The 14,130-nt window shown below is 47.5% G+C and overlaps 1 protein-coding gene across 1 annotated transcript in view; it reads right to left on the bottom strand.

Annotated features, from left to right (window-relative positions):
* Positions 1–14,130, bottom strand: part of FGF9 (fibroblast growth factor 9) — a 94,374-nt gene continuing 80,244 nt past the window's right edge. The window contains exon 3 of the mRNA XM_007074361.3: positions 1–861. Coding sequence (XP_007074423.1) covers positions 616–861 — 246 coding nt within the window. The 3' untranslated portion in view covers positions 1–615. The remainder of the gene's footprint in view (positions 862–14,130) is intronic.

Genomic DNA, 14,130 nt, shown 5'->3' with positions numbered 1-14,130 from the left:
AATTTCTATAAATAAATTTAACTTTTTTTTTGTTTTGTTTTGTATTTGTTTTTTCGTTTTTTTGTTTTTTGCCTAAGAGGTCTTTGCTTTCAATTCACTGGGATGGCACCAGCGAGCATGAACTGAAAAAGTCTCTGAAGTAAGACTGCACCCTCCACACCTCTGAAAACGCAGCGTGCCCTTGCGAAGGCCACCAGCCCCGATCCTGATGAGTCGAAGTATGGCTGTGCGGATACAGGATGAAGTACAACTGATCAAAAATGTAAAAGCGCGTCTAAATCCCAGCATGCATCAGGCCGTTGTCCTCTCTGCCTCTCTCTTCAGTTCCCCCTGCTACTCATCCACGCACACACTCGCACCCCCGCTCAGTCTCCCTCTCCTCCTCGCACAAGAAATCGAGCAAGTGGGCAGCGGCCGGCCTCCGGGAGGACCAGCCTGTAAGTGCAGAACAGAATCGGCATGTTCCCGTCCAAGCCTCCATCGGACATCATGCATGCGGCAAAGTTTGGCAACAGTGGAGCTGGGGTGACCCCCAGCTAATCGAGAAGAACCCACCGCGTGAAACCTTTATAGTGGTTACTTTTTTTAAGGGCTCAAGTGAAGAAATTGTCTTTGTCAACTTTGGCTTAGAATATCCTTATATAGTTCGGGTACTTTGTCGGGGTCCACCGGTCTAGGTAAAAAATGTGTGAATTTCTGGTGCCGTTTAGTCCTGGTTCCTTCTCTGGGGGTCCCGTCTTTGTTTAATGCAACGTAGTATCGCCTTCCAGTGTCCACGTGCTTATAGAGATTCGAAGAGTAGGTGTTATACCAGTTTTCTTCAAACTGTTCTCTGAATACACACTCTTGGGTTAGTTTTTCCTGTTCAAACAAACACACAAACAACAAATGAGTATTTTTTGCAAAATAGCTACTTTCTGTATTTGAAGCAATGTTCAGCTGCTACACGATATAACTCTGAAGAGAAAATACGGATTTTAGCCCATTTTGACCATCGGGACACAGGTAGTTAGAGTACAAGTCTAACTACGTTCTAATTGTTTCTCACGGTGACCAAAGTGTGAAAGATCGCAAATGGTTTCAGATTTTTTTCATACGCCAAATGATTTCAATGAGTCTAACAGACAGAGGACGACCTAGGCCGTGCGTTGTTCCCATTTTTATCACAGCAAGTAGGATGCGGACCGTCAAGGCGGGGAGAGCCTCAGCTGAAGCCAAAAGTTCACAAAACTGCTCCACCTTCATTGTGTGTTTTAGGAAGTGCTCGCGTGTAGACCAACCTTCTCAACATCGGCAGCGGTGCTCATTTATTACTCTGTCAGAGTGCCTCTCAAACTTCAGGCTTACAGAGGAATCACCTGGGATGCTTCTTTAAAATGCAAATTTCCAATCCCCAATCCTTTAAAATTCGGATCCGGAAAGTCTGGAAATAGGCATTTTTAACAGGCCCTCGGGGCAGTTCTGATGCAGTTAATTCCCAGTCCGCCTTTTAAGACAGAAGGCTTTCTGTGTGACTTGAGGCTTCCTGAATACAAAGAAGTGGAAACAAATGTTGAAGCCCTCCCACCTCCTGGAACTCAGAAGAACCCTCCCCGAGCAACCCAGCTTAAAAAGCCACGTTCTCGTTCTCGGGCACACGGCTACCGAGAGAAGAGCTGACGCTCCTACGTTCCCGAAGCCGAAAGCTTCCGCATTTTCACAACTGTGCTGTACCCCTCCCTTGACCTGAGATTTAGGAGACTCTAGGCCCTGTTTAACCCCACAACCCGGGGCTCCTGCAGGGTCCTCCGCGTGTCTCGCGGGCAGCAGCCGTGACCCGAAACAAGGGACGCGTCGCTCCCCCAAACCGTGAGCACACCCCAGGCATACAAGCTGTCCCCTGGAGAAACAAGGCGACAGGATCCGAGAGCCTCCCTGCCCTTGTCACCACTGGACTCAAGTTTTTCAAACCAATACCTTCCTAGACGGTACTTTTACAGAACAAACACAGAGCGATCTTGCAAACTGTCCCCCTTGCTCTTGCCCCCCCCCCCCCCCCCCCCGGCACCTGACATGAATAAGAAAACAACCCGACCAACCCGTGTCCGTGCACAGGCTTAACGCAGCACAACCCAGGAAGGCGTCCGACGTCCTTCCATTTCTGACATTCGCATTCGGACCCAGAGGACGGCGAACCAGGCACAACCAAAGTACAGGTGTCCCTTTCCGCATGCCACACCTGGGACGCCACTTGGTGCCCTGAGCTCACGGGCAGCAGCCCTGGGCTCCTCTCTGCGGAGGCAGTCAGGAGAGCAAAGGAAGGGACAGACGGAGACAATGTGACAAGGTGAAGCGGCCAGTGGAAGGCCGGCTTCCCCACTGTTGAACGCACCGCAGGCTTAGAACCCACGGGAAACCACACGGGGCCTGCACTCCAGACAGGCGCTCTTCCGGGCACCAGAAGGGTCTGTGACACAGCGTCACCTCATTGGACATGTTTCTCGCGAAATCCGACGGGGAAAAGCCAAAAGAAAAAAACGACGCCTCCGTCAACGTGGGGAGCGATGGGGAAACTTGGCAAGGCTGACGCCGTGTTTCCAGGGACAAAGTGAACTGTGGGCAGTGGGAAGTACTCTGTGGCTCCCCCCTGGCTGGGTTACCCCACCGGGGCGCCAGGAGAGGCTCCCTGCCCACGGGCAGCCCTTCGCTTCAGTCCACACGGAAACCAGAGGCACATTCTTCTGAGAAAAGCCCAGCAACCCCTACCCGCTCTGTGCTTCTGCGCTGGGGGACAAGGCCGCGTGTGAGTTCTTTCATCTCTGTTAAGACTGACGAAATAAAAATAGTGTGTTAAAGGCATTACCAGCTATTTTAGGCTTTACTTCCATCCGCATGATAAATGTTCTCCACACAGACAAGATTACTACTGGCTAAAAATGTCTGGTTTGGGTTTGCTGTGATTAAGTAAATTTTCTAAACAAATTATGGTGAGCTTTTTTTTTTTTTTTTTTTGTTTTTGTTTTTTTCTTTTACTTAATAAAATGGACCGGGGCGCCTGGGTGGCTCAGTTGGTTGGGCATCCAACTTTGGCTCAGGTCATGGTCTCGCGGTCTGTGAGTTCAAGCCCCATATCGGGCTCTGTGCTTGACAGCTCAGAACCCGGAGCCTGCTTCGGATTCTGTGTCTCCCTCTCTCTCTGCCCCTCCCTGGCTCACGCTCTGTCTCTCCCTCTCTCAAAACTAAATAAACATTAAAAAAATGTTTAAAAAAAAATAAAAATAAATTAAGAAACAATAAAATGGACCAGAGTACAAAACCTGCATACTGAACTTCCAACTCTACAAAAAAAAAAAAAAAGAGAAAGAAACCATGAAAACCGAATTCATTTTTTTAATTTATTTTTTTTTACTATAATTTATCGTCAAATTGGCCCAGTGCTCCTCCCAGGTGCCCTCCTCAAAGCCCATCACCCACTTTCCCCTCTCCCCCACCCGCCTCCACCCTCAGTGAAAAATGAATTCAAATTAAGCTTTCTTTTCCTCAGGAAATCCTATCACCTGACAGACATTTTATTCACAAACTAAAACACTTCTTTCTCCTTTTGGAAACATGACTTACGCAACTACTCCGTGCCTGCTTTACAGACCTATCGAACCTATAACACGATGGCTTTTGTTGGATTAGGAACACACACAGGGGCGCTGGGTGGCTCAGTCGGTTGAGCATCCGACTTTGGCTCAGGTCATGATTTCATGGTTCGTGGGCTCGAGCCCCACGTTGGGCTCTGTGCTGACAGCTCAGAGCCTGGAGCCTGCTTCGCATTGTGTCTCCTCTCTCTCTCCCCGTCCCCCGCTCACACTCTGTCTCTCTCTCTCAAAAATAATAAGTATTAAAAAAAAATCTTTTTTTAAAAAGGAACACATGCACATCACCTCAGCGGAGTATAGGGAGCTTGCACGGTGGTGAACAGAACAGCCCAGCTGTGGAATCAAAGGCCCACGCAGATCCCAGCTTCGTCCTTCACTAGCTGCGGGACACTGACAACTCCTCACTTAACCTCTCCAAGTCTCGTAACTTCATCTGTAAGGCAGGTTGGTAAACAGCATCTGGAGGCAGGGCTATCACAAATCCAGCCCCAGAACACGCCTGGCACAGAGGAGGTGCTCCAGGAACCGTGGGGGTTGCCGACATAAAGTCCACATCATCACCTCTCACTCCTGGGACGCAGTCTAGGAAACGGCGAACGCAACTTCTCCCATTAAATATGTGGGACAGGGAGGCCCAGATGTGAAATGACTCGCCCCGGGGTCTAGGCCACGGGATCTCCTTGTGGTAATGCAGCCACCGCAGCAAGAAGCTTCCAGGAGCCCTGCTGGAGGTGCCCCACTCTGGAGCCCGGTCCCTTCCATGTGTTTTGCTTTTCACTAAGCAATTCACTGAGCAATTTCACTAAGGAATCTGTGATTCCTCCAGACCCCCTCCCGCAGGGAGGCTTCTGATGCTGTTTCCAAAGGGCCAGGCCTCAGGGCGGGCCACGCAGGGGAAAGGCCCGAGCTCACAGACGAGGCTCAGACATACCGTGCGGCAACGTTAGTCTAAGACTCGTAGAGGCTTCCTGAGCGTCCTTTCTTCTTTACCTCAACGAAAATATAACTTTTAGAAAACACAATTGGCTTTGCAAGAGGAATGCATGGAGATGGAAAGAAAACCGAGATTAGGAACAGAATTCTACAGTGACAGGGACATCACAGTCTAGCAACGGGACACGTTTGTTGTCAGTATTTATGAAAAGGTTCTTGTTCTACATGTTTCAAGAGGGTTTTGTAACATGAAAAAAACAAAAAAAAATTTTTTAATGTTTATTTATTTTTGAGAGAGAGAGAGTCAGAGCATGAGCAGGGCGTGGGGGGGGGAGGGCAGAGAGAGAGAGGGAGACACAGGATCCGAAGCAGGCTCCAGGCTCTGAGCTGTCAGCACAGAGCCCGACGCGGGGCTCCAACTCACGAGCCGTGAGATCACGACCTGAGCTGAAGTTGGACGCTTAACCGACTGAGCCACCCAGCCACCCCTGAAAAAAACATTTAAAAAACAATAAGCTAAGAAACTGAACTAGCCTTTTCAGTACTCAGAAAACACTGCTCTATTTCCCCCAGCAGGCTATTATAGCATTGTTTATATACACATAACTTTCTAGGCAACCCAGAAAATAAAGTAAATTATTCCAGTTAAAACAGTATCATCTATAGCCAGCATTTTTTGTGATGGTTAAGAGTTCAATTGCCCCCTATACGGAAGGGCTGCATGACTTCAGTTAACAAGTTAAATGAGACTGTGCCGACGTGACATTGCAAACCGCTGGTACCTTTCAGCTCCCACAATTGTTACACACTTAGTATAATGCCGCTCAGATAAACTGACATACCTTAAAAATTAAAACGATCTTGAAGAATTAAAGGCCTCGTTACTTTTTTCTACCACGCATGTGCTTTTAAATTTCTTCCTCTTGTTTTGGGATTACGTTAACATGTGACTTCTGTTTTGGACAGATAGAATAGCAAACTTCACAGAGTTGCTCTCTTTGTGCTCACACTTTAGAACTCGGTGACAAAATATTTAGTGAGGTGACCATTCCTATGTATTTGTACTCCACAGTGATTTTTCTAAATTGAAAATAAGCAAACGAGTGCAAATTGGGACAGCACAAATACATTAACCTGTATTCTCCTATATGTGCAAAGGAGAAAAAAAATTCAACTGTACACTTTAGAATTATAGAAGTCAGATGTTTTCAAACTCACCACATGTTTCCAATGCAGACAGTTTATAGAGTATTCCACTATAAAGTGATCAATTCTTGTTTTATTGTATTTCCATGTTTTAATTTTTTTTTTTTAGATTATTTAACGATAGCTGTTTATGGCATACCTATCTTTGAACTGTTGGATTATATCACTAGGCTTGGGTGGAGAATGCAGATTTAATTCAAAAGTCTACTGAAGCCCATGCTTTGGAACAAAATCTGGTGAATGTTAGCAACTATGGAAACCTCTTTTCATTTTATATCATCAAATTCTAAGCAGTGGGAAAAACTGAAATTAAAACTTCGAAACTTTTACGAATCCTATTAAAACCGAAGAATGAGATAATAATGTGAAAATTACAGCACACCCTGGAGAATGTTCAGGAACGCCGTAAGACATAGACTCATAGAGACACTACTTTAAAATATTAGACAATTGGAAAATGTGTCATCCACATGGCTATGATTATGCCCAATTCGTATCTATACCCATTTAAAAACTGAAATCAGAATTTTTCAAAATTTGCGGCTCAGCTCTTCTCATGGGAAACAAATAGGCTTCGTGCTGCCATTCCAGCCATCCGTATTTCTATATATACGTAAATATGTACGGTGTAGTTTTACCCCCCTATCCAAATGGTCGTGTGTATTCAACTCAATGCGTCACTTAAACCGGTTGTGTAAACTAGCCCGGCACGTTAATCCGAGGTCGGCGACTATACAGGAACTAACCTGATTGTAGAGTTCCCAAACATCTTACAAGTTAATGATTTCATGTAATCGCTCATTCTTATATCTCCCGTTTATTACAGTCATGGCATTTAAACCTCCCTCGACCACAATTACTCGCACAGATGTACTCTTCCTCATTAATAATCTAGCAGTAAAGTCTTAATGGGAGTTGTTGCAAGGATCGGGGTGATTAAATACGATGACTAAAGGACCATTAATAAGAAGCCGGGTCTTTTAACTCTTCTCTCCTGGGAGAAGTCCCCAAATAGACAGAAAGCAGCAAACACAGAGGAGAACAGGCATGAGGGCACTCTTCCTTATTTTATTACAAGCTCCAATTCAGAGCCATATCCCCTTGTGCCCTCGATATGGCTCACCTTAAGCCCTATCTCCCAAAACCTCTTTAAAATCCCCACTATTCCAGGCGGGCCTGCTTTCATACCCGTGATTGGAATTGTGGGAACAACAGAAATAGCTGTATCTGGTCAATGTAAACAAAATGAAGCAAGTAGGCGGGCAACTTTTCATTCTGTCTCATCAAAACATATAGAAAATTAAGAATTCCTCCATTCTCTCCTCTCCTTCCCCACCAGAGACTAAACCACACAAAACAAACACAAGTGACCTTCTCTCCAGAAGCTGCTACTTGGGTATTTGGGGATTCAAAAGTCGGGTCCCAGTCTGAATCTAGGGGCACACAGACACCTTCTATGCTGTGCCCTCACCAGCCTTCTGGCACCAACGATGCCTGCCAGCAAGGACAGAACCTGCCATGGACAGGCTAGACAATTTAGGGGCCTTCCTTAGAAGCTGCCTAGAGACACGGGCATTTGTTTAGCAAATCTTTTCAGCTTGTAAACTTGTAATACATTTCCAGAGATGTAATCCTAAGGGGAAAGAAGACCTTGCTCAAGGATTTAAACTTGAGAAGTCCAATATTCACTCTAAGAAATGTTATTGCTTGGGCGCCTGGGTGGCTCAGTCGGCTCAGCGTCCCACTTGGGCTCAGGTCATGATCTCGCGGTTTGTGAGTTCAAGCCCCGCATCGGGCTCTGTGCTGACAGCTCGGAGCCTGGAGCCTGCTTCACATTCTGTGTGTCTTTCTCTCTCTCTCTGCCTCTACCTCGCTCATATTCTGTCTCTCTCAAAAACAAATAAACATTTAAAAAAATTTAAAAAAAAAGAAATGTTATTGCCTGTATCCCCGAAGAGACGATGCACATTTAATGCTTCCACAAAGAACCTTACAGGAAAAATTCATGAAACTTGTTTTAGGATCTTGGAACAGCAGAGGAAAAAGAAATCACAGGTAACATTTCTTACCATAGATAATTATCTGGTAAGAGGAGTACGTCGTCCAGTGACCACTGAAAAGACACAAAAACCTGCAAAAGCTGAAGAAACCTCGCACGAGGTAGCACTCGAGGCAAGAGCCAAGGGTAGGATGCCCTTGAAGAGTCAGACTGACAGACAACGGCCGAAACACGTCCAGCTGAAGAGCTGGGACGGGAAATGAAGGAAATAAGGGATCCTAAAAGACAAAGACAACTGAATCCGACTGTTGTGTTTCCACGATAACCATCTGATATACTGTAGGGAGTGGAATCGGAAAGGAAAAATGGGCCTCAGGTTTTTTACGCTAGACAAAAACGGGTTACATTAAGAACTTGGCTTGTGGGAATAAAATTAGAGAAACTGAAAGGTGAACCAATAGAATGACAGTATAAGCCCAAAGACTACTTTGGAAGAACTGAAAGATTCACGGAATTTCCTTACATAAAGGAATGCCAGACTTCCGCAAACACACGCGCACAATCTGGGAGCAGTGGGCGGGTTGATTAATAATCCTGGGCCTCGTTTCCTTTATCTGTAAAACGAGGGAACCGGACTAAGATATTCCTGAGGTCTCTTTGGGTCTGAGATTCTGGTGATTCAGTCTCGGAACATGGAAATGCAGAAGCAGAGGTATCCACAAGAGCTCTGGAAGGACACGCTGAACAGGAAATGGAAAAAGAAGCTGCAGTGGAGGAAAACAGGGAAAGAAACCAAATAAAATGTGCTGCATCAGTCGCCCACTGCAGAGAAGGTGGGGGCAGCGGATCAGAAACGCAGACTGAATTAATGCTTCCAGAAGCAGCCAAGGGAATGAGGCTGCTATTTCAAGGAAGAGACGCGGCATGGCGGAAGACCTCACTTCGGCACCAGGGGCCCCTGCTTTCCTCTCCCCGGGAGATCTTCGGGTGGTCCCGTCCTGGAAGGTGTCTTGCCTACCACTGCCTGGCATTGTGGGGCCCGCCGCTGGCCTCTCCCCCGCGTTGGCCGCAATAGACATGGCTCATCAACGAATGTCTGCCTGACCAGCAAACCCTACATCGTAGCCTCTCCCTAGGAGAACTCACTTGGGAGAAAAACCAAGTCTTGCAAGAAAACAAAAAGTCAGCAATGTCACAGAGCACTCACACCCGACGGGAAAGCCGGACGCGCGCCTAAGGCAGACAACACGCAACGCTGAAGAGACATGATACCGGAACTCTTGAGTTTCTCACACACGCCCCCAGGCCATGCTCGTGTGCCCCTACACCCCCACCCCACCCAACGCCCACAGAGGAACACTGTGCAAAATCGCAAAGTAGATCAAGTTTGTCTGTAGCAACCCCCCTGCTTCTTGGGTCTCCAGCTTCCAACTCCAACTGCAGTCCTGCCAGCCCAGATTCGTCTGGAACCAAGCTTTTCCACCCAATACATAAATGGCCCTGCTCTCTTAGAAAGTGACCAGTGTTGCTGTCCCTTCCTCTCTGTAACACACAGATGACTGTGTCTAACTCTCTCAGGGCCCGCTCTCTCTGCCAGACTGTAACAACACACTTCCATACTAATCAGGCCTAATACCATCAACTAGTAATTCCATCCCATACATATGCTGACACGGATGTTTTTTTAAACAGTGCTTGAATCCTGAAAACACGATTCTGATGGTAGACATTTTGGGGCTGTGACAGCCTGGTGCATTTGCTACTATGTGAACGTTAGAAAAAAGAATAAGAATAATACAAAGTAAATGAAACCCCAAAGAAAGAAATTTTTTCAACGACGTGGATAAAACGATTACGAGCTACATATGAAAATAAAGTATCTAAAATTAATCTTGATAAACACGGTTAACACTTTATTAAAAATTTTTTAATGTTTATTTATTATTGAGAGAGAGACAGAGAAAGAGACAGAGCACGAGCAGGGGAGGGGCAGAGAGGGAGACACAGAATCTGAAACAGGCTCCAGGCTCTGAGCTGTCAGCACAGAGCCCGATGTAGGGCTCGAACTCACGAACTGAGATCATGACCTGAGCCAAAGTCCGATGCTCAACCAACTGAGCCACCCAGGCTCCCTGAGCACGGATAACACTTTCAAGTATAATTCAAGGGATGCCACATTTTGATGTGGAGGAAATCTGTATTTTCATACATTATGTCATAAATCGTCATTCCAGAATCCAGACGTGCAAGAAACACACTTTGTGTGCATCTCCCACCCCGGAAGGAATATGAGAGGCTGCACCAAGGCGGCCTTCCAGAAGCACTGCCACACTCATCCATGAAGAATGCTAAGGGAGCAAGCCTGTGCTAACGAGCCACAGCGAGCCAAGCAGTGTGCGGGCTGTTTCATAGGCTTCATCTCCTCTAATCCTCACAGCAATGCTGTGATGTGGCTGTCATTAGCCCCGTTTCACAGTTACAGCTCAGCAAGTTTGAGTAGACTGCCCGAGGTCACACAGCCGGGGAGCCACAGAGCTGGGATGCGAAGCCTCGTGTTTCCACTACTCTCTGTCTTACCTCCAAGTTCGAACTGTTCCAAATGCAAGTACAGGCTTAACTATTCCATCAAAACATCGCAAACTGAAGACCAACTTGAAAGATGCAGAAAGAAAAGGAACGCAAGCCAAGTGAACACAGCCAAGAGAAAACTACCCGGAACACAGCAATTCGTATGCAAGAAGGAGGGAGGGATGAGACCTAGAGCTGAGAGTGGACAGCATTTATGTGAGGACACAGAGTGCATCGTGGCCGCTAAATGGGCAAAGATCACGCCATGCTAGAGCAAAGCGATCACACTGTGCACCACGGGGAGAGGGATGTCTTTGGCATGACCTTGGCAAGTCTGTTCTTAGAATACTGCATTGAGCTTTGAGCATTTCATTACAAAGCAAAAGCAAATCACGATGGAGATTTCAATGAATTATAACACACACACACACACACACACACACACACACACACACACACACACGAATAGGGAAAGAGGAGATCAACTTAGGTCAGGATTTTAAGCATTTATACAGAGGATGAGGAAACACAGCTCTGTGTAGGTCTCTCCCACTTAACGCCATAACCTGTCAATCCTTAGGGGAGCCCTCTGCTCCCCTTAGGGGTGTCAGGAATGCAGACATTTTTCTCGGCCGCCTGTTGGGAGGCTGCTGGGGTGCACCAGGTCAACAGACTGAGAAGTGATGTCTGTGCACAAGGACAAGTCAGTCCCGGGCATGAGGGAGGCAGGAGGGATGAGGTGGCCGGGCCCCTGCTGGACCTGCTGGCGGGCCAGCGGCTGCCACTTGGCTCCAGGGTGGCCAGCTTTCTTTGTGAGGCCGCGGGGCACCTGCCAGGCCATGGCTGATGATGATGACAGGGGAAGACCCTCCAAAGCCAGCAGTGTAGCATTGGCAGCAGCTGGGAGAAACGGCAGTAACGGACCGGACCACACCATGGGGGGTGGGGGAGGTCAGGCGCAAAGATAACAGAATTAGCACACATCCACCAGCCACCACGTTTCCAAACCCTGCAGCAAAGCTGCCTTCCACAAGCCTCCCTCCCCTCAGGACACCTGCCTATTGTCCTCTGTCCTCCGTGAATAGTCCTGACCTCCTCTCCTACCCTAGAACTGAGCTCTCTCCTCTAAGCTCTCCGAGCCCTTTTTGCACGTAATTCTGTGATAATGTGTATCAGACCAAATTATAATTCTTGGTTGGTGTATCTGCCCCCCCCGCCCACGAAGCTGCAAGTTCCAAGTTCACCCACAAGAGAAAGTACCATCTGCATTTGTACGTACAGTTGGCTCTCATCATGCGTGGCAGCGCTGTTCTCTAAAGCCGCCGTGGACGCTGAAAGGGCGAATACGGAAGCAGTGCTCCCAAGAGAAATAGGGTCAGGTTCCTGTAAGCCCCCGGTCACAAGCATCAACACGCGATCTTGGTTTTTTGTGGGTTTCTGTTTAAGTTAATGTTGCAGATTCGTTAACGATAAACTCACAGCACGAGAGTTCATGCCCGAACAAAACTATCCAACTTATATGGCTTGCTCCCTAACACGTGTCAGCCGTCTCACATTTAGAAATACCAGACGGGGTCGCCTGGGTGGCTCAGTCGGTTCAGCGTCCGACTTCGGCTCAGGTCATGATCTCACGGTTCGTGGGTTCAAGCCCCACATCAGGCTCTGTGCTGACGGCTCGGAGCCTGGAGGCTGCTTCACGTTCTCTGTCTCTCTCTCTGCCCCTCCCCCGCTCATGCTCTGTCTCTCTCTCTCTCTCTCTCTCTCTCTCTCTCTCTCTCTCTCTCAAAAATAAACGTTAAAACATTTTAAATACTAGAAATACCACACAGCACTTCAGCACTAGCTTGGGGGCATTTTAACCCGTAAAATCACCAACAAAAACACAAAAAGGAAAAACATGGCGCTAAACAGATGCCCAAAAGGACACCTGTCTTCAGGATGAGCTGACACAAGAAGGCAGAGCGTCACCTGGTGGGCCCCAGCTGGAAACGTGCCCATCGGGCAACTCCCTTTCGCTTCTCCGGGAATGTGTGCAAATGACCACGGAAGAGCCAGCGGGAATGATGTTAGGGTTCCAAGCAAATGCAGGAAGTAGACGAAGCGGCAAATATACAATCTGCAGGTCATGAGGATCAACCGTGTTCCCAGCAGGTGTCAGTGGGAGGTGGTGTCAGTGACGTTGTTGGCTTTGTGAAAGCAAGCGGGAAAGACTGAGGGTGTGAGCCGGTGAAGGTGTGAGCAGGCGAGGGTGTGAGTGAGTGAGCGAACGAGGGAGTGGAAGCAGGAATGAGCAGGACTGACCCAATAGCCCTTCCTAACTCTCATCAGCTTGTCCAGCATCACTAATTCAAGGAACTGGGGGAGACTGATGCACTTTACTTACTTACTTACTAATTTATTTACTTACTTATTTACTTATTTACTTACTTATTTATTTGTTTATTTGTTTATTTATTTTTAACGCTTATTTATTTTTGAGAGACAGAGACAGAGCACCAGTGGGGGAAGGGCAGAGAGAGAAAGAGAGACATAGAATCTGAACAGGCTCCAGGCTCTGAGCTGTCAGCACAGAGCCTGACGCAGGGCTCGAACTCACAGACTGTGCATCATGACCTGAGCCGAAGTCGGATGCTTAACCGACTGAGCCACCCAGGCGCCCCAAGACTGATGCACTCTAAAGAGAAGCAGGGGGGCTGTGCAATTCAGATCCTGTCCACGACACAGGCTCCAGGCAGGAGCAGTTCAGGTTCTCTGTGACCAACAGTCTATTCTGAACCGAGAGCTGACGGTGGAGGGGTGAGACAGAGCACAGGGTGAGGGAGAGTTCCAGGCAGGTTAGGAGCAGAAGCAGCAGCGGGCGGGTGTGTCGGAGGCAGTCAGTTGGTACCTTTGCTGTCCCCAGTGTTGCTTTCTCTTGGTGGTCCTCACACTCCCCAGTTTACAAATTAACCAGATTTCCCAGGCACAGGGAGGCTCAGGACCTCAAAACCAGAGGTCAGCATTGTCAGTGCACAAAATAGGTGAGCAAAATATCCATTGCACAGATATGCTGCTCTTTTCCAACGAATATATGAACTGCTCTGTAACAAATTCATTTTAAACTGTTCAGGAATTCGCAGAGGTTTTTATCATAATGTATTTTTTCAATCCAAAGACACCAGTACAATTCCTATCCTGTGGGGCTCCCTAACGCTTTTTATCCAAATGGGAGCCTTCTACACAAGACGGTCAGGAGCCACTCTGATCTGTACATCAGTCCTTCTAATCTTAAATACCTCTTTATAATTTGGATGCTTAGGAGCCAGGGCCCACGGGTCTTTGGAAAGAAAGAAAGAAAGAAAGAAAGAAAGAAAGAAAGAAAGAAAGAAAGAAAGGGAGGGAGGGAGGGAGGGAGGGAGGGAGGGAGGGAGGGAGGAAGGAAGGAAGGAAGGAAGGAAGGGAAAGGAAGGAAGGAAGGAAGGAAGGAAGGAAGGAAGGAAGGAAGAAAAAGGAAGGAAGGAAGGAAGGAAGGAAGGAAGGAAGGAAGGAAGGAAGGGAAAGGAAGGAAGGAAGGAAGGAAGGAAGGAAGGAAGGAAGGAAGGAAGGAAGAAAAAAAGGAAGGAAGGAAGGAAGGAAGGAAGGAAGGAAGGAAGAAAGAGAAAGGAAGGAAGGAAGGAAGGAAGGAAGGAAGGAAGGAAGGAAGAGAAAGGAAGGAAGGAAGGAAGGAAGGAAGGAAGGAAGGAAGGAAGGAAGGAAGGGAAAGGAAGGGGTGATTTGGGATCCCACTGACAACACAGTCATACTTTCAACATGTATTAA

The sequence above is a fragment of the Panthera tigris genome, chromosome A1 (assembly GCF_018350195.1).
Source record: "Panthera tigris isolate Pti1 chromosome A1, P.tigris_Pti1_mat1.1, whole genome shotgun sequence".
Taxonomy (NCBI): domain Eukaryota; kingdom Metazoa; phylum Chordata; class Mammalia; order Carnivora; family Felidae; genus Panthera; species Panthera tigris.
This window is presented reverse-complemented; position numbering and strand designations above follow the sequence as displayed.